We start from the raw sequence: 21645 nt of genomic DNA, 5'->3' as shown, positions 1-21645 counted from the left end.
CTTAAAGAAGACTCAAAGTTCTGAGTAACTGTGGGAATGGCAGCAGACATTACTGAGCATGTTAAAAAGTAGGTCAACTCTGTAGCATTTTAACTGATATTTACTCTCTGGCAGCCATGTTGGAGACTACATCAACATAATTTAAAGCACTTTTTTTAATAAATGAGCAAAGCAGACCTTGGTCTCATGGCAAACAGCTTATCTTACACTAAGAAACATATCCAGAATGAAATTGGCTTTACTTAATGACTGATTGCTTTCTACTGTAGCTACTTAGCTAAAAAAAAAAAAAACAGCCTCAAGTGGGAAAATTAATTCTCGATCACAGAAATAGTAGTTTGTCATAATCTTGACTCATTGCTCAACCACTAGCTTTCTAAAGAGCTTTCAATCATATTTCACTTCACTTATTCAGAGATTTGGAGTTTCCTCTATCTGTTGTCATGAGTAGCTCTACAAGCTAGTAAATTGTCCAGGAGTTAAGAAAAGATTATTTTTTGAAACTAAAAAAAGTCGACTGATATCTCTAAAGCTACTTCTCTAGCAATCTATCTTAACACATAAAAACGGTACTATTGCAGCTATTCCCATTTCACATCTGACCTACATCCCTTCCAATTAAAAATCTGAGAAAATCTAAGATGCAACTGCAAAGACATAGATTAAAGAGCCATCTGGCATTGGCTAACCTCATCCTGAGATTCTTCATTGAGGCACAGCATGCTTTTGGTCATGTGGTTATTAGGAATGTAGAGGCCGTGGTTCAATGAGTTCAGGTCCCCAGAAGAGTCATGTTCCATGTCCAGCTCCTGACACGAAGTACATGGAGATGCTAAATCCTGGGTACACTCTTTACATTCATTGTCCTGACACACTTGAATATTTGTTTCTCCACTGCATAAGAGATCGGCAGCATCCTCGTTTCCTTGCAACATTTGGTTGTCAGCAAACGAGTTCACACAATCCTCCTCCATACTGTGTGGGTAAGACTCACAGGACCTTCCTCGGTTGAGTCTAAGTATGTTGCTCCACACAGACTTGCAGCCCAAGTGTTCATCTGCTCCTATCTCAGTGAGGTCCGATACAGGTATACTGATATCTCCATGAGTTGGAGGGGAAAGGCATGGGGGGTTGTTGGAGTCTGGAACGGAGCAGGAGCGGTTAAGCGCCCCTCTCACCCGGTTCAGTCTCTGCTGGGCTCTCCTCCGCACTGGGGAGCTGTTGTGAGACCGGCAGTCCAACTCATCCATCAAGACCATGCAGTCTCCGTCACTGCTGTCCATATCCTCCGCCCAGAGAGAGGAATCCCAGCCCGCACACACCTGCAGATTGAGTGTTAAGCATACAATTATTTGTTTCAGCTGTTCTAAAGGCAGACATAATCTTAAATATGCTTCAATGGATGTAAAACAGGAATGCAAAATGGAAGTGGAAATGAAATAACTGGTTAAAAATGTTAACTCTTGTGCTTGGAGGCCAGCTGATTAACTTACTTAGATTAGAAAACAAACCATAATGACTGAGATACCAACATGAGGAGTTGTTTTTGTGGCTTAAACTGTGCAAATTGCAAAAGTAATGGATGGAAAATGTTCAATATCCGAACAAGGAAACTTCCCATTCAGCACAGAGTTCATAATTATCTAGACATCTGGTCTGGCACTCTGGATTTTAATAAGGTGGTGGATAGTTTTGCACAGAAACTAGTGACAAAGAGCCTGTTTAAGTGCAAGGTAACAATCACAGTGATCAGTTTGACATTTACAATTTTAGGTTTGAAGATAGTCTTTTCATGATCTTCTGCAGTTGATAAATTATATTTTTTAAATCCTGTAATAATACAGTTTCCTATAAGTGACATTTTGCCTGTTTTCCCATCTGGCATCTAATATTAGGACATCTAATTTTAAGACATCTTTGGCGTATGTCCAGTGACATTTTGATGACAGTAGAAATTTCATACGTGCTACAAACATCAGGAGTGGGGGGCCGCTGGGCCACAATTTTTCAAGTCTGTTAAAACAACAGTCAGGCGCCCATATGAAGATTGAAACAGGTTTTTCTTGCTGCAATCATTCCTCCTGTTCACACTGACCATTACAGAATCCCTTCATAATGTACTTGAAAAATTGTGAACCCATCCTTTAACTTGTTCAGGTAAACAGCAGGAATTTCAAACATGCTAATGTTATTTTTTATGCTTTAACATTAATTATGTGAGGTGGCTTCTTTGCTCTTAAGTAATTTCTCACTATTATCACTGCTACTAGCATTCCTCACAGAGTGCCATGTGTCATGTTGGCTCACTGTAACTGTGCTCCACCTTTATAATGCTAGTTAGCAAGTAAACAGATGCTTCATGAAAATCTACACTAAAACCTTAGTCACATACCTGCTGCCTGGACAGACCATTTGCCTTATAGGAACTGTCAACACACAGGTCTTTGGTATTATCATCTGAGCTCAGTCTTTTGAGCAGACATCTGGGTTTGGGATGCTGCCATCTTGCTTCCCAGGAGCCTTCCTGTCCATCTGTGGAAACACAAAGACAGCAGTTAGTACCAGGAGAAATCACAGCAGAAACAAAATGGTGACATGTGTAAATATAGATGGTAAAATGACCTTGAAAGGTTGATACTGATTCGATTGATAGCACACGTCGTCCAATAGAAGATAGTTTCCGGCACACAGCTGCGGATGAGGTATGAGACAGCCTTGCTTCAGCCAGAGAGAGGATGTCCTGTGGGGGAATTTAGCTTAAATGTTTGCAATATTTAAAAAAAAAACAACATGTAATGCTTATTTTCTAGTCGGCTAACACTTCTTGCCAAATCTGTCTGCATAATTTCATCCTCAGGAGGGGAAAAGCAGAACACAATAGACAATGCATTTGATTAACTACCTCTGTATATGAATATGAAATGAATAAAAAATGCAAAAACAAATTGTGCTGATATTTTAAGATGTGCGAGGGCGTACTGTGAAACATGTAACATGCTTTCAAAAGTAATTAAGAGTTAACTATGCATGCTATAGTGAGCTGCAATCATTTTCTTTTTTGTTACATAGTTAAATGTTAAGTGATGTAACAATATTTCACATCCTACAATACTTCTATAACTTATTTTAACACATTTAACCTAAATTTTGTATTATTACTGATATTTTGAAGTCTATATTGTGAGTGGTAATGAAGGGATTTCTGACTGTCATAGTGTGTGTGTGAGATTTGCACTGACACAGAATTTCCACTTGATGCTGCTCAAGAGCACTGACTGGCTACATGCAGTGCCAAATTAGCTCCTCTAGTCATAAGAGAAAAATCAACTTTAATTAATGCTACAGCCATAATTACTGTAAACACTGTTACATCTCCAAATGGACTGAGTGTGATTCTACAGGACATGTGACTGTGAAGGAATGGTGATGAAGTGTAGTACACTTGTTGTGTAAGCACATTATCAGCTGCAGTCATAATGATGTTCATGTATTTCTCTGTGTTTTATGTCTATCTTATGCTTTTTTGGGTTTTGTAGATTTCCTATGCATGTGGCTCCTAAAAGAGTTTGAAAATTGAACTAAGTAACAATAATAATAACAAAAAATCACATGTAATCATTTTCATTATCATTTACTTCATTTAATGCCTTTTTATTATATTATAAATATATCCAATGGAAAACATTTATCGTCAAATTAAAAATAAGAAATACAGCAATAAGACTAATTATCAAATTTGCATCAATATCTAATTAGTTAAATATGCACCTTAATAACACAATGGCTGAAATGAGATCTCTGATTATCCCACACCTGTCTAATGGTGATGAACCGCGTAGCTTTCTATAAATCATTCTCAGGTGTTCATACCTGCAGGAGCGGCCTGTCCTCTGGCTTTTCTTCCTGCATCTGCTCCAACAGCCTCTGGATTTCTACTCCCAGCTCAGCCTCTAACTCTGGCTCGATGACAAAGTTCAGTGCGGCAGAAAGCGTAGAGCCCAGAGAGTAAACATGGCCCTGTGGCCCAGAATAAAGAAGCAGAAAACACTATTATCATCAGGAAGCAGCTGCAACTGTGAATTTACAGTACAGAGCTTACCAAAACGCGCTTTTAGCACTCTAAGTCTGTGAATAACTGTGGAAAAAAAAGGCAGGATCCTCTTAGTATTTTGGGCAGTAATTGTCATGTATTGTACACATACATGAGAGAGCATTTGTTTTGCTTTGCTACACTGACACTGGATATTATGGTAAGCTCTAAGGCAGCAGAGGATTTGAACCAGGTGCTTTTGAGTTCATATTCCAGATGTAACGATCACTTCCAACAACTGAAGTGGATTGTACCAATACTTATGTGGAAAACACACGTGCAAGGCAGATCCCACTGTGAGACACCAAAATAGATAAGTAAACACATCAGCTGAAGGCCTTAACTCTTGTTTTGCTTATCGGTCATGTGTAATATCTCCCTTGAGATAAACACTTGCACTGTGAGAAACATAGGAAGCAGATAGCGAGAGTATAGACACAGACGTATAGGCTGGTATCTGAAGATGAATGTAAAAATTATAGAGATCTATTCAACAAGATGGAGAGAGCATAAATAATTCAATGGAACATTTTTTAAACTCACAAGAGCCAGTGATATTAATACATACATACTGCATTTATTAGATAAGACCAAAACCTCACTCAAAGGAACAACTAGGTCTTGCCAGCGTGTCATGAGATTCAAATGGATGATGAAAAAAACGATAATTCTGTTTTTGTTTTGTTTTTTTAAAGTTATTTTTCAAAGAATAATTCTGATTTATTTCATCTGGGGTTTTATTTTTGTAGCTGTGGTCGGACATCTGTTAGGTCAGATAACATTGTACTGATCAAGTGAATTGCTGAGTTTAGTAGCCAGATTATCTTCATCACTTCTCATCAGGACGTCGAACTGAAAACGACAACACTCGAAATGTTAGTAATAAAACCTCTTTGCTCAGGAAAACTGTGTGGCAAACCTGATGTACATAAATTCTACTTTAAAAAAAAAAGAAAAAGAAGGAATCAAAGCACCAGGGCCTGATGATAATCAGAGTTGATCCAGACAGCAGAGAGGAAACATCAACACTAGCAGCAGCTTGATGTGGTTGGAAAGAGCAGCAATACATATACTCTCTCCTGCACTTCACAGTTCACACTATCTCTCTGCCTCAAAAACACTTTTCTCTCCACCACCTGATCACAGCTGATAACAAGTACATTTGGATCCACCCTGCCCTGGTCTTAACTCGGGTCCCAGATTGGATCAAGTACAAAATATAACAGTGAAAAAAGGAAAAAAGGTTTTAAAAACTGTGATTGATGTTTACAACATACAGTTTGTGTCATGGTTTTACCATTCACCTTCATTTTTTCTTCCAAATTAGTTTGGCTAACCTGGAGTTTTGGTTATAATCTTGTTAGCACTGTCACAACATTCCCAGATTTCTCAACTAATAACAATATATTCAATGACTTTTATGAGTATGTTATTTTTTCCAATAGGAATGATGGTCTGCAAGTATGAAAACCCAAAAACCTAATTTGTACTAAACCAGAGTAATCTTCTAAGCCACAGTTTTCTTTCTACAACTGCCTCCTCCTTATTTCCCACATTATCAGATAGAGGTGACAGAGGTGAGTTTGTAACTGAGTGATTGTTGGCTTGTGTGGGGAATTCTAGGTGAGGAAAGAGAACAAGCAACACTCCCCACTCTCCCTCAGCAAACACCAGCAAGGTGCCCGAGACTGTGTGGCTATACTGAGTAACTCCCAGGAGTGACTGTGTGCAACTGTGACCAGATTAAAATCTCTAAGGAGATTCAGCATCCCTCACCTCGAACGTACTGCCTGTGTTGTCAAACTCAGGAGGCACAAAGGAGCCCTCTGGATCATCTGCAGGAGAGGAACACACAAATTAACTGCACCATTAAGCAATCAGGTCTGAAAAGCACACATCATCATCTCACCAAAAGGGAGCAAACAATGCATTTGTCATTTGCAGTGAATATACTCTGTCGTATAGCCGCGTCAAGTCTGTAACTGTAACCTACTTGCTAAGCATCCAACGTAATGAGATGCAAATCACAGGAATATGCATCCCGCATGCCGAACCAAAACAGTCCAGTGAGCTAGCGCAACCGCTTCCTCTCATTTGCATAATTCATGTGTCAGAGATAATCCCTGACAAACAAGACAGGAGCTATCTGCAGATCAGAAGACGAAGCAGCCACAGAGGAGAGCTGCTGCATCCTCCTCCTCCTCCTCCTGAAATAGGCCACAGCCCAGACCTGCTACAAGAAACATGAAACCAAGAGGCAAACATAAACACTTCAAACTGGACTAAGGACAAAGGAGGTAGAGAGACACATTGAGACAGAGGGAGAAAAAAGGTTGTACCTACAGTTAATAAAGGGGAAGGAGAAAAGGAAGGGGAAGGACGGAAGTAAAGTGGGTCATGACAGATCTGGGTTTGTCTACTGGAGTTATGATGTCCCTTCCCAGGTGTAGCGAGGCCAGACTCCATGTCTCTCCTCTCCTCTCTCCTTTCCTTTTTTTCCCCTTTCCTCCCCTCATGTCTTACCTTTCTTTCCTATCTTCCTTTGCTTTTTCTTCTCCTCTCATCACCCCACCTCTCCTCTCCTGCTTTTTTCCTCTCCTCTTTTGCTTTTTTGATCTCTTCACATCTCTTCTTTTTCTTTTCTTTCACTTGCTCTTATACCCTTTCCTTTTATCCTCATCTTCCTCTCCTTCCCTCACCTCTTTCCTTCCCTCTCTTCTTCTGGTTTTTCCTTCTCCCCTCATCTCATCATGTCTCTTCCTGCATTCCTCTCCTCTCTCCTCCTTTGTTTTTTTTGTCATATCTTCTCATCTCCTCTTCTTTTTCCTTTCCTTTCCTCTCCTCCTCTGCATTTTCCATCTCCTCTCCTCTCTCCTCTCCTTTATTTTTTTTCCTTTCCTTCATTCCCCGCTCCTCTACTTATCTCTTACCCTTATTCCTCTCCTTTTATAATTTTCCTCGCCTCTCATCTCACCTCCTCTCCTCTCAAAGAGGTTGACAGTTCAAACAAACAAAAGGAGAAAAGGACAGATGGAGTTGAAAAGGAGGACAGGCGTATTAAACTCTTTGTAGTCAGTAGGAACTGTAACACGGTGAAATTGGCAGTGAGTAAGGAGTAGAAAAAAAGACAGTTACTGTCAGTGACGCAGTTGCCTCCGGGGTGATAGTGAGAGCTTGGTGAGTCATGTATGCCTACAGCATTTTAACACAACAGGTAGTTGGAGCCAAGCAGTCTCACTGATTCAACACACTTTCCAAAAAGGGCTGATCATATTTCCCACAGAGCACAGCCGGTCCTGTATTATCAGAAATGGAACAGCTTGCGATGCTGAACCTCATGGGAATATTAGCAGTTTTTCTTGGTCATCGTTGTATGAACGCCATTAAAGGACATTTTGTCACTCTGGCTGGGTGATGCCAACGCTGCCGCATCACCCGCAGTCACACACAACTGCCTTCCTGTTATTACTGCAGTAATTAATTAGCAGCAATGAACACTACTGATCAATCCATATCTCTGCCGGCCTGACAACAGCTATTCTTTCTGGTATGTGTTTTACCGCCGACTATCATCACTACAGCCCTCAAGGTCATTATACAGCCTTGCAGGGGGAGAGCGTGTTTGTGTGTGAGCATGTGATTGGTCATTGGACTGTGCGTCAGCTTGAAATTTCATCACTATCGCACAAAGAGTTCAATTAAGCGGAATCAATGGGAAACTGTGCAGCGAGTAAAGCGGGGAGCCCGGTGTTATGATTAATGATATAGATGCACTGTGTTCAGCATGAACAACTAACACAAGAAGGGTAATGTGAGCACTGCGGTGTCTTTCTCTATATTCACAGCATGAATCATAGCCGAAGGACTGAAACAATCCAATAAAGCATGACAACAAATGAGGCTACGAAGGATTTAAGGCTGTTTTAGCTGACAGAGTAATCAAAACATCGCTTCAAAGTGTCTCTATTACTGACTGAAGATCTGTGTGGAGATAAAGAATGGATGCAACACTTTAAAAGATACTGCCTGTGTAGTGTGTGTGTGTGTGTGTGTGTGTTTAAGTATACTTTATATGTGTGAGCTCAGGTTGACTGCTGATAGGCTAACCAAGCTGTTACCACAACAACGATCCCCCCGGCAACTCTGACACCTCTGATCTAATCAATACTTATCAATTTCTGACACTTGGCATCAGGGCATGGAATAAGTGTGTGCTACAGCGTGTATGCACGCATGCATGAGAGTGACAGTGATAAGATAGAGAATGAGATAGAGAGAGAAAGAAAAATGAAGAATATCAGGAAAAAGGAATGACAGAAAGACAAGACAGAAGAAGAGGAGAGGTGAGGGGTAATAATTCCTGATAGGATTTTTTTTTTTCCATTCGACGTTGACGGGGCCTCACAGAGCTGTGAAGGAGAAAGATGTCGTCTGTGCAAATCAGAACAGACCTGCAGACCTCGGCAAAGCTTAACAGATCCCGTGAGATGCTGATCGAGTCATTTCAAGCAGGAATTTGTAAATTGAAAGTGATAAAGATCAGGGCAGCAAATCACTAAAGTAAAAGGTGCTTCATATCTGCGTCAAACAGAGAGCTTCAGCTGCAGTCACGAAGGGACAGAAAAACCAACCCCACACATCTTAACTCTGCAATGCAGGTTTGATCTGGGATAAAACAGATTCCTTCTGCCTTCTGAGTGTTCAGCCATGAACTTGCGCTAGTGTGCCAAAAAATATAAATAAAACTGATACATCTGCAGCTGTAGCCCCATCAGTAGCATGTAAGATTTAACAGGCCTACCATTAGCTACATGACTGCTACAACTAAAATCCAGTTAAGAGACAGAATATAATCCAACAAATGTCATGCAAAGAATAATAAACAGAGAGAAGGGCCTATAATTATGGTAAGTGCAAATAAAGGGTTATCAAATATCCTAAATGTGGTGTAATGATTGTACAAATATATAAATGACAGTGTGTCCATGCTGTAGACTCACCACTGAGCTGCTCCATGAAGCAAACATTCCCATGGGCGTTGAAGGCCAGAGTGTCTGGTGTTATACACAGGGTGTGGAAGAGGTGGGAGGGTCTGATGCTCTGCAGGGCCAGAACGCACTCTGCACACACCGCCCACACCTCCTCCTCAGACAGACAGCTGTCCCGCAAAGACAGGATGTCTGCCAGAGACACGTTTTCCTGTCGACACACACACATAGAGGTACGTACCGGTAAGGAGAAACACTAATGCGCACTTTCATGCTTGTGAGATTCACCATAAACACAATGCAACGCTGTGTTCGGTAGAAAAACAAGCAGGGTTGTTTGGATTTATTAAACTGTGTGAAACTGTAAAGGGGAAACCTAAACTCCATCAGTTCAATGGTTAAATGCAGTGCTTGGGGTGAAGTGTTAATGAAGAACATTTTGCACTTCACTAATTCCCTGTCTTAAGCATGATTCAGCCTTTTGTTGAAGTTTTTCATTATTAGGGTGTAGCTTAGTGAGGTTGACAAAAGAGGCAGAGCAGAAGGAGGCAGAATACAACAGCCAGTCACTAACAGCGTTGCCAGATGTACAATAATTATTGTATTTGTATGATATGTGTTTACGTATCTCTTCTCACATGACGTCTTCCCAGCCAATCAGACTACACCCTTCCATGCATCATATAACTACGTCAGCAATTTTTTATTTTTATTTTTTTAATAATGTGGCTAGATTTGTAGATGGTGTCAAAAAGTCATTCATCACAATAAATACGTGTTTTCTGAAAATTACACATTTATGCCTATTTGTTCTCTTGGTTATGACTCACAATATTTTCCTCAAAATATGATTATTTTAAGCCTCTGGTATGATACTTTAACATTTCCCATCTGGCAACACTGGTCAGTAATGGTTATTTCAAAAATTCACATCCATTGAGTCAGACTGGGATAGTTCTGTACCTGAAATAGAACAGCCCAACTCCAATCTGACAAGACAGTTTAATACAATGATTTAACTAACTTAGGGAGTTGTGTGTTGTCAATGTAACACCAACACTTTCTGGAGAATATCATATATTTTGAGATTCATTCACATTTCTTACGCCCCCGACAAGCTCCTAAACACAGCATCAAAGAAGAGTTTTCTTCTCGACTGCATTTCAGTCAATCAACTCGTGGAGCTGATTTATTAAAATGTAAATACAGAAGTTGAGAGTGATGATCACACACTCTCATCTGACCCCTGGAGAAATCTACAGGTGAACGCTGGGGTGGAGGTGGTGCTGAAGTGCCACAACAAACAGTGCTGATGCAACCAGAGGATCTGAACATGACAGATTTTTGCTTGGAGGTGGGTGGCATGAATAAATCTTATCATGTATATGTAATTATATATTGGTGTTGTTTTAAAGTTATTTTTGTTCTGCAGCATGTGACCTCAAACATACAGCCAGAGTCACAGAAAGAACTATCTTCAGAAAAAAAAATGAACAAGGAGTCCTGCCACAGATGGTTTGGCCCCCACAGAGCCCTGATCTCAACATCATGGAGTCAGTCTGGGATTACATGAAGAGTAACTCCATTATCACACAGATATTGGTTGAGCCTGACTTTAACAAAAAAATAAAAATGACATGCTGTTCTCTACTTAGCAAGTTGTAAGTATTGGCAAGTTTTCATACAGAAACAAAGAGTTGCCAAACAAGTAGGAAACACATTCTATAGTCTGAGAAACTGTCTCCTTCGGAAATTGTTATCATCGAGCCCATTCTTGAGGTACTTGCAGGCTAAACATCATAGACCAAAGCAAACGCCCCAGAATCCCTGGTAGTGATCTCAGCTGGGTTGCAATGATCTCTCTGCAGGACAATGACAGCATAGCCTGCACACAGCAGTGCTGCTGCTCATCCAGGTTGTCACTGTAAGCTTTAATTATGAGTTGCTGTGTGGACATTAAAAAAGGGGAAAAAAGAAACAACCATGATTAAACTGTTGGTTCTGTGACAGTTGATTAAGATCAACAAATTTAAGGGGTTAGTCCTATCAACTACCATTAATAAACAATACCAACATGATGAAAACTAGTACCAACTACAGGGCCTAATGATAGGTCAAAACATAATTTAACACGAGAACTTGTCTTTCAAACTATTGGCACATTTGACTGTGTATTGATCACGGCATTTGTGGAGAGTTGTTGGATAATTTAACAGCACATGTTGGAACAGAGCTGCAAAACAAGAAACTGAAAGCTGAAAATTTTAACACGTTAAAAGTATGGAATTCATTTTGACCAACACTGCTGTAAAATGCTAAATTATCTCAACCATGGTCTTGTATTTTTACAGTAATTATTCAGATGCACACAAAATCTTTAAAAAGTATAAACGTAGCACCTTGAATCTACAGCGGTGCCTAATTCTGACATTAACAGCAGAAAATCCTGAATTTTCTTCAACAGCAAGGACATTTGGAACATCAAGTACAAAGAATCCTGCACACACACAAACATCCTTTACATGCCATAGAGTGATGGAGTGACTCTACACCCCCACATGTACACACTGTATCATCTATGATCCACTATTACCAAATGGCCCCATTAATCCTGGCGAGTGCAGTGATCTCAGAGATTCCATGTAGCATCTAGCATAATGCTGCGGTCTGATAATTACAGGATCTTCTGTTCCGATTGCAAGTGAACACAAAAGCTGGCCTTAGCTCAGATAGAGGGGTGGAAGTAGGGGGTGTTGGGGGTTAGAGATGGCATCACAAAGCAGTAATTGTCACATACTAAATCCAGTACAGCCATTACCATGAACTTACCATTTTTTTCTTCCGTTACATTATTTATATCACACCACTGTGTTTCTGAATGAGTTAGACATGAGTTTTCCTCAGGTTAGTGAACCAAGAGACCTTCAATGACCACGGGAGAAGTGCACCTATCTGTTTCGCTACTTAACTCTCTTGTAAGAGACTGTGAACTGTAGATTGTGAACAAAGCATATTGATGTGATCTATTGGGGTATAGAGCACAATTACAGGGCAGAAAAAGTGCCACTTCAAGCAGCAGCAGCAGCATCAGCCCCATAAATAGGCAGTTTCCCCTGAGAACAGTGCAGAGGAAAGCTAAAAGTCTCTCTCGCCCCCCTCAAGTTAAATATGCTGTCCTACATAAGTTTGCCTCTGAGCTCTGAGGTTCTGAGAAGACTGGTGGTGTGCTTCCTGTGTCTGCACGCTGGGACCGAGAAGAGCAGTGAAAGAGAACGAAGTACTGACAGATGGGTGTATTTGTGTTGGATTGACTTTCAAAAGTTTGACTCTATTCAGACAGTTTGTTGATAGGATATTAACTGAGACCATAGATGGATCGTACAGCCTGATTCTTAATCCCATTTGTGTAATTCTCTTAACTGACATTTATTCTCTGTTGAGAATGTCCCACAGATCCTAAACTACACTAAATATTCCATTTGAAGTAACCAATCTGCTCAAAAATAGTGATAATGGAAAGTAATTTTTGACATTGGAAAAACAATCTCACTACAAGGTCCATTTAGTAGCTGCTCTAGAGCTTTTGTTCAAACCGAATGGTCTTCCTCTGCTAATGGAGTTTACTCAGTTGTCATAGAATTATAAATGTCCAAACTTCCACTTTAAGGATGTCTTGTCAGTTGACAAAATAACCTTACACAAGGTCCATTTAGGTCAACGGTGATGTGATGAAAAGCTCCAGAACAGCTTCTAAATGGACCTTGTATCAAGATTGTTCATCCTCATCAATAAAGTTATAGAAAGGAGTTAAAGAAACATAACAGGTCAGAAAAAAAAAAATATATATAGAGAGAATAGTAGCATGTTTCACCATTCATTTACGAAATAAACTGACAAATTCAGGTGCCATTGAAACATTGTAGAAATACCAGGCCTCAAGGAAGCCTCTGCGCCTGGCTAATCAGGTTGAATACCATCATGATATTGAAGGAAAATCCTCCTCAGTGGCCTAATTATGAAACTAATGTAATTTAACCAACATGAATTAAATATGTTTGCTTAAAAAAGACATGAAAGAACAATGAAGACAGTGTCTGCAAGCTCTATCTGTGATGAAACATCTTAATATAAGTTTACAATAGCTACAGTAATGGGGAATTTAGCCCACCCAGTTGCCCCATAAATAACTTGAAATCATTGAAAACAGTTATTTTCAAGTCAAGATAATTATATATATATATATATATATATTAACAGCGTTGCATTTAATCACAACTTCTTCAAATAAAGCCCAATGTCTCACCTCATCTTCCAGCAGTGGAGGCAGATGTTCCAGTTCAGAATATCCGTCTCTTTCTTCAGCTTTCCCCAAGTATGTGACCGCCGCATCACTCCCCGAAGTCTCCATTTCATCAAGTTTGACTCCCTCAAGTAGTAGCTACAGCGAATTTCAGCCCAGACAACAATGTTTCCAGTCCAGACATATGGCATGCCTGAGCTCTCGGGGAACACCGAGCACAAACGGGGGTCGACTACTTGCTGCAGTCCAGCAGTCAGTCGATGGTCACTGCGGGACACTCGGGTCCAAAAACAACGCCGGAGAGAAGGAGGGAAGTGAGCGAGCTCTGCGCCTCAATCGACCGTCTTCAGCGTGTCGGGGGAGGCGGTGGTGGTGGTGGGGTGCTGGCCAGTGTTTGAGGCTGTCATGACTACTACACCTCCACACAACAGGCGACACACTGAAGGCGATTATGAACTGCAGTTTTCTCAATCCTCCCTTCCTGGCGGAGGAGCCAGAGCTGGCAGAGGAGAGGAGCTGCTGTCTGCATGCCACAGTTGGCTCCACGCCTCCGTTCTCAGTGCAGTTTTGAGTGACTCATTTTCATCACTTGGTCCTTATTATCTCTGCTTATTCCTGTGATCTGGCTTTGACTGAGCTGTTATGCCATTAATATGCGCAGTGAGTTTAACTATTCCACTGTACTGTTCATACTATGGCTAAAGAGTGCTTAGTCTTATAATACTACTAGTAGTACATTTATCACAATAACCTAATATTCTGTTAGTGTCAAATCTATTGTAACATTTTTATTGTCTTTTGAGTGAATATTTTGACAAAGAACTGACAGAAACATCATTACCAAAGTTACAAATGTTTCCAAAAACTATATAATGAATAAACAAAAAGGTGTAGTCCTTCATCCTCTTCAAGCCCTCTCTTGAAAGGGTTAGTTCACTCAAAATACAATAAAAACATGTCTCACTTACCTCTATAGCCATGGAGATAGCTGGCCAATAACAATTCAAACTCAAAGCCCACTCACTCAATTTTTTCCAGAGCTGTCAGCCATGTCACTATCATTAAGCTCATTTGCTGTTACAATTTCAATTTCAACCATAGCGCTTTTACGCCTTCTCATCTGTGTTGGCTCAAAAGTTAAGCATGACAGTTCATTCCTGACTGTGGACATAGTAGTTTAACAAAACCAAAAATCCCTGCTCAGGTTGCATGTTCACAGATTCATCTCCATGACAACTGGGCTACAGTCATTTCATCCAACAAGGTGAATGAAATAAGGTGCTTTGTAAAACTGCTATTTCCAAGGTCACAAATAAACTTTCATGAAGATAGATAGATAGATTGGTTTTAAGTGTCTTTCAAAATCTACAAACCTTCTTGTTAGCATTTTCATTGAAACAATCTTGAAACTACAAAGAAATAGTCCCTATGGAAACTATTTTAACAAGAAAACATGATTATGTTAATAGGGGTGAAGACAGATGTTTAAGAGGTATCTCAAAACATGGGCAAATATAAATAAAAATGTGTTAGGGTTTAAGATGCTGACCAAGATCTGCAATATCCACATGCACTTCCAATCCGGCTGGGGACCTTTAATGCATCTTTCTCTCCCTCATTTCCTGTCATCTCAGCATTGTCTGTAAAAAAAAAAAAAAACAACACGAAAATACTTCAGAGGAGGTTGTTAGCTACCAGTCTCTGTCTTAATCATATACTGAATTTCCCCTTGCTACACACAGATTAAATATGAGCTTCATTATCATTACTATTACTATTATTTATAACCAGGCCCTCAGGCCTCAGTTGTAATACATAGTGACCAAGTATGGAGGCAATGTCTCCACTGTCAGCAGTCTGCACGGCACCTACCACATCCCCGATAATGCCTGGCATCCCACAGGTTTAGCTCATTTTACTGGAATGACAGAGGAAACCAACTGACTCGGAGCAGTGCTTCCCAGCGTTTGTGGCTTGTAACCCTTTAAAGTAATATTCAATGTGAAAGTACTTGCTCTCTTGCAAAGAGTTTGATGAGAAGATCGACACCACTTTCATGTCTGTTGAATATGAGGCTACAGCCAGGAGACAGTTAACTGAGCTTAGCATAAAGACTGGAAGCAGGGGGAAACAGCTGGTCTGGCTCTTTCCAAACTAAGGTTAAAAAAAAGCTGCCTACCATCACGTAAAGCTCAGTAATAGATCCTCCTCGTGGCAGACATTTTGACTTGTCAAAGCAGAAAAAGTGCCTCCATTCCATTGATTAGGCTATTTCTTGACATGGTGCAGCGAATTCCTGCTGTTTCTAGCTGTTTCCCCCCCTGCACCCAGTCTATATTATGCTAAGCTAAGTTAGCAATGTGCTAACTATAGATTGATATTTAAAGGACGAATATCACATTGAGGTTTTGATCTCCTCATCTCACTCTCAGCAAGAAAGCAAACATGCATATTACACTAAATATCTAACTATTCCTTTAAAATGAAGCAATGCGTGTTTGCAACCCAGCCACAACTGATGCATATGTTATGTCAGGTTATGAGCAAGTCAACCAAAAATGTATTTTGCTTTCCCTGTTTTATTTATGTAAATTTTAGAGGCCTGAAAACATCAAATAATCCAGTAAATCAAAAGGAAAAAGCAAATACTAGAGGAAAATAAATATAATTTAAACTGTTTTCTTTCCTCTCTCCTAATCTATTCATCATCTTGCAACTCTGAGATTTATTACGTGACTTCTTGGGGGCCCCGACCCCCCTGTTGGGAACTGCTGCCTTAGTGGAATGTGAGATCCTCAGCCTTGTTTTCATATTACAAATGCAGTGGCACTCCTGCACACTTGTTCTAGATCAATACTGTTTGTACACACTCTGTTCCATCTTAATTGGCCACTCCATTTGAATATCATCTTGTGCTGTGTCCTGGTGATGATGGAAAGCCTGCTGGGTGCCAGCTGAGTCCGGGGTGGAAGGGAATGAGATTGCTATTATGCTGGCGGTGCTCAGAGACTGCTGAGTAGTGATAGAGAGGCGTCTCTGGCCAGGCGGAGGGGAACCACTATTAGATTTGTTGACTGCTCATCGTTCTGGCATGTTGAGATAATAGGAAAATACGTTTACTTCAGCAGCCAGGCAATTAATGTGATCATACATATTCTGGCATATCCCCTCAATGACTTATTACTCAAGAACAAGGCCGTCTATTTGATCCTTGTTGGCATTGTACAGTAGCCAACTGAGAGATACATTCAGAAGGTATTTCATCTTCAAAAGGATTAGCTCCTAATGTGGAAACACTGTACAGCTCCTTGCCACTGGGAACAGCTGAATCATTTACAGTGAGGAAGCACTTGGCAGGGATGAGCTTGACATTGCAATGTGAAGTCATCTGACAGTGTTATGACTGTTCAGTTTTGTCTCTTCTCATACAGACACAATGTCGCTCTTTTTCTCTATTGTAATTCATTTGTCAGTAGGCGAGAGAGCCAGTATATTTTGCCTTTTTGCTCCACAGAGACACATTTAAAGGGGACATATTATGCTTTTTACCATTTCCTGTTATTTATATAGTGTTATGATGAGGTTAGCATGTGTAGAAATGCTCCCTGCAAGTCAAAAGTCAGGGTTTCAACCTGATCTGAACACTTTGCAACGTTTGTTTCTACCATGCCCATAAACAGCCATCTGTTCTGTAGCCTTTGTTGCTAAGGTTGTTGTTTAAGTTTTGTTTGTTTGTGTTGTCCACTTGCATATTTCAGATCGGATTTTGGCTCCCACATGTATGGATGTATTTGAGAAGTTGACATTTTAACTAAAGAATGAGAAAAAGTAGTGAAATCCTACTACTATTGTTTATTGCATGGTTTGTTGGTGTAGCCTCTGCAGCTGGGCGGATGTCTGCCAAGGGTCAGCTTCCAAGAACTGGCCAGTCAGAACAAAGTGGAGCTAAAACTGCAAGTTTCAGACAGAGGCTGAACTGAGGGGCTGCATAAAGGGTCAGTATAAGTTAAATAAGTTAAATTAGTTGTTTGAACAGTAAATCATGCAAAGATACTCCAGTAGAGCCCCAGAATAGAAATATAAACCTGGAAATGTGCATGAATGACATGGATGATGAACTTTTTGAGTTAAAACATTCAAGCATTTTGCATAATATGCCACTTCCAGAATTAATTATGTCACAGTAGGTGTTTTTCCTTTTACAGCAGATGGGAGCACCTGCTATGACATCACAGATTGGGTTGCGACTATCATTGGCAGCATCCTCTGAGAGAGTTTAATGCATTATTTGATTCTCTCCTCCAGTTATTGGAGCCTACAATGCTATGAATAATAACATTTCACTATTCATTTTCATTAATTCATTTCTGTGTATTTTTTCCTGTCTGTTCTGCCTGCTGGTCACTAACCTGCCTGTCATTCCAGATCCTGTCAGTCCCAATCCAGTCTGCAGTTGCTTTCAGCATTTCTTGACAGTTCCTGTCACCTGATCCCCACACCCATCTGCGCACATCCTTCTCATGCCTCAGTTATCCTAGTTATCCTATCCTAGTATTTATACCTTTCCATTTCCACCTTCTCTTTGCCAGGTAGTCTACTGAGCCATCCCAAATCATGGCATTCAAGCCTTTTTTTGTCTGTTTTTTGTCTGCTCTGTTTTTGACCCCTGCTAGTTTTAGCCCCTTCAGGCTTTGTTGCCTATTTTGACTGCTTACTTGTTGTAGATGTTTTGTTGCCATGTTGAACAAGAACACTTTTTTTAATCCATCTACCTTGTCTATGAGTCAAGCTTTTGGGTGTACTGAGCCTTTACAGAGCTCAGTTGCAACAGTAATGTAAATTAAGAATATGGTGTTCCAAAAAGTTGTTTTTGTCCTTTTTGTTGGGTATGTGATTGAGAATTAAACTATTTGTTCCTACAATGCCAGTAGGAGATGACTCATTTTTACAAACATGTTTGAGTGATGGAATAAAAAAAGATTATGAAATGCTATAAAATTATACTTTTCTGTACAACAAATTAGTTTTTTTTCTTTTTTGTGTAGGCATGGGATAAAGGTCTTTGAGGATTGGGGATATGTCTTCAAAAACATTTAGTTTTGTGAGAACAATGGTTTTATTTCTGTAACTTAAATGCAGAGTATCAGTTGTAAAAAAAACAAACAATTACTTTTATTACATGTGAGATATCTACTGGGGCTGGGTCAGTTCACAAACTGGTCAATTCAATCCAAGTATTGAAAGCTGTCCAAGGGGATGATGTAAGTGACACATGATGCAGCAGTAAACCATAAACCAGGGAGCCAATATGGCTTGGACCAACAATGGCTTGATTGCTGGACCTACAGTATGCTAGACTTGTGATGAAATACGACCTAGAACTGCCTCGAGTACACAGATCCAATTCTGTCTGCCAACACTGGCCCAAAGCTGACATAAATGCTGCTAACCGGAGCTGATTCTCAGCCCAAACCTGTCTACACCTCTAAAATCTGGCCAAATCTTGAAATACATGCATGAGAGCTGGCTCACATTGGTTCCTATGTTTCCAGAGAACAGATGAATGCACCCACATGGAGCCACAATGTTTTCACTATTCAGATTTGGAGAGCCTAAATATATTAAAAGATTTCAAAAATAACTGCACAGTAAAGTTTTTATGGAAAAAGACCATTTCAATTTTATTCTCATTGTATTTTTTGCTGATGTGCAAGCAAAATATATTTTTTGCTTTTATTCAATAAATATCTTGCTCCCTACAGCATACAGGGGTGAAACAAACATTGTTTAAAAGCAAACCTTGTGACAAAATGCATTTTATCTTGTGCATTTAGTCTATGTATGATTTTTTCTGATTGTTGTAAGCTGTTTGCAAAATGCAAGATAGCAACACCTCAGAGTGAGGTCCTTCTGAAAAAGAGGAAGGTCAGACATTTCTTGCATTCAACTCACTGAAGACACCTTGCTCACTAGACTGTAAGCAATTAGGTTAGAAAATGTAAAAATGTTATTCCACATTTAAATACTAATACACAAAAGCACAATGTACAACAGAAAATAACATATTCCTAGACACATATACAGTAAAGAGAAGGAGAGGGCTGTGACCCATAATTGGGTACCTGTGTGTATCATGGGCTGGCTGACCTATGCAGTCTGGACTGTATTGTTAGAGAGCAGAAGCATGACAGTGCTGGAAGGTCAAGCGTGTGGACAGTTGTCAGCCCTTAGGGGAATGGTGAATGCTGGCAGATGTGCCCCAGAAAGACAAAAAAAACACTCTGTGAGGTGTCAAAAGTTAGCAGAGATGACAGTTCCAGTATAATGCTTTAAAAGTGTATTTCCGGGTTGTGTCTCGGTGGGGAAGCTCCTGTGAAAATATCTGACTTAGCAAAGCAGCAAGAGAGGGTTTGTTGAATATTGAGGTGTGCGAGGAGTTTATTGAAGTGATGTGTTTAAATGAGCAAGAGTGATGTGTGGAACCATATGGAACCACTTTTAGCAGCATGTGATATTGATTTTATGCTAGGAATATGCACATGTTGAATCCTCAAAGTCTTTAACATCACATTTCAGATTTTTATACCAAAATCATAGAGGGTTAGAGAGCTGGACTGTCATTAGACCTCACCTGTACAACTGGGGAGATAAGTGTGGGTAGAGTGAATAAATAACTAATGCTTGTTGAGGTGTGCTAGAGCAAGGCACTTGAAGGTTCAGTTCACCCAAATTACAAAAAAACATATTACTCACTGACTGTACTTCTAGTGGTATCAGTGCCAATCATTTTAGTTTTACTTGTACAGGTCTGTCTCTGAAACATCTGCCAAATCAATGAAAGCGAATAGAATTTCAGTTGTGGTGTTTATCACATTGAAAATACAACATCTCTTTTCAAAAACAATGTCCACATTACTCTGGATAAACCACAGAACCTGCTGTCAACTGTTTGTTTTTTGTTTTTTTGTTGGACTATTGTGGACTATATTTTGGACATTTGTGTTTTTTAAGGTACCAGTGAGACAATGAATTACATTCCAGGAAGCTACAGACTAATGTGTTAAAACACTGATGAGCAGTGTTGGGTAGTACTATATTATTGTAACACATTACTTTGTATAGAGTACTGTTACTTTTACAATATGGGGTCAGTGTGCTGGCTGTCTAAACTGGATCCATATGTGAAATCGACGGATCCTATTCATCTTCTATGGAGAGCAGTGGATTCGGCCACACTGTGCATGATGAATACGACTCGGCAAGTTGACAGAATTTGCATAATCACGATTCAACCTGAACTTTATGCAAATGAGTCTGTCCAGGGCAACACACCCAGCTTGTGAAACTCAGATCTAAGCAGTCCTGATCCATTATGAATCAAGATTCTGTAACTGCATTGCCTATTTTCCTCCTCAGATGTTTGCAGAAACATATTTTAGTGTACTGTTTAGCTGTAATATGAGAAACTTTGTGACCCAGCCTCCGTGTTGAAAACAGACAAGGCAAAATCAAGTAACACCCAACTCGCGGTACGTCACCCAGCACGTCACTACCATCCGGAGTGTTAAGTGGTGCATAATACATCCATAGTCAAGATGCATCCTCATCAGAGGCGGTCTGTCCTTTATCCTAATCAGGGGTCCAGGTGCTATTAGCAGTACCTCCAAAACAGAATGGGCATATATCATCCACTAGATCCAAGTAGCTATACATATATGGTCTATTTGTTTGTTTGTTCTGTAATAGACTGTTTTAGGACTTTTAGAGATAAATAAAGAACTTATTTTGTAAACTGCATTCAAATACTGTAAATGCTTTGACTGCAATATGTTTTTATTGTGTTATTATAAAAATGATCAAAATGATTTTGACAGCTACATAAAAATAAACCTTACTGTGGCCTGTTGTTGAGGCCCCCCTAAAATTTCATTTTGAGATTTTCAGAGGGTCCAAGCTGTCAGTTAAGGGGTCCCAGACCCTCAGAGACCCCCTGTATTTCGCACAGTGCTTACAGGGATTAATGGCATATTGATATCAGTGTGGTCTCTGTGATCAGCTGACAGACGCTCCAGAGGAGGAGAAATGTGACTCACAGTAACTCCTAAATTGTTTTATTCACACGTTGTGTGTTCTTAGCTTGTTAGCTTGCTAATGTTAGCTATTTGTACGCCTACATTCACCTAAAAAAGATTTTGATGTTGCAAAGATTTTGGCTAGTGAGCGCATTTGTTTTGGAAGAGAGTGAAAGAAAGACAACTTATTTTAAA

General features: G+C 39.9%; 1 protein-coding gene across 2 annotated transcripts in view; it reads right to left on the bottom strand.

The window, feature by feature from the left end:
- LOC137196687 (kinase non-catalytic C-lobe domain-containing protein 1) overlaps positions 1-15234 on the bottom strand; it is a 42290-nt gene extending 27056 nt beyond the window's left edge. For both annotated transcript variants that reach the window (XR_010931299.1, XM_067609461.1), the window contains exons 1-7: positions 13382-15234; positions 9091-9289; positions 5867-5925; positions 3871-4017; positions 2623-2740; positions 2393-2532; positions 690-1322 (exon numbers count right to left, since the gene is read on the bottom strand). Coding sequence is in view for 1 of the 2 variants with exons in the window: in XM_067609461.1 (XP_067465562.1) it covers positions 690-1322; positions 2393-2532; positions 2623-2740; positions 3871-4017; positions 5867-5925; positions 9091-9289; positions 13382-13486 (1401 nt within the window). In the remaining variant the exon portion in view is untranslated. The remainder of the gene's footprint in view (positions 1-689; positions 1323-2392; positions 2533-2622; positions 2741-3870; positions 4018-5866; positions 5926-9090; positions 9290-13381) is intronic.
- Positions 15235-21645: the final 6411 nt, after the last annotated feature.

This window comes from Thunnus thynnus, chromosome 14 (assembly GCF_963924715.1).
Source record: "Thunnus thynnus chromosome 14, fThuThy2.1, whole genome shotgun sequence".
NCBI classification, from domain to species: Eukaryota; Metazoa; Chordata; class Actinopteri; order Scombriformes; family Scombridae; genus Thunnus; species Thunnus thynnus.
The sequence above is the reverse complement of the archived record's forward strand: the minus strand, read 5'-3'. Positions and strand labels throughout refer to the sequence as shown.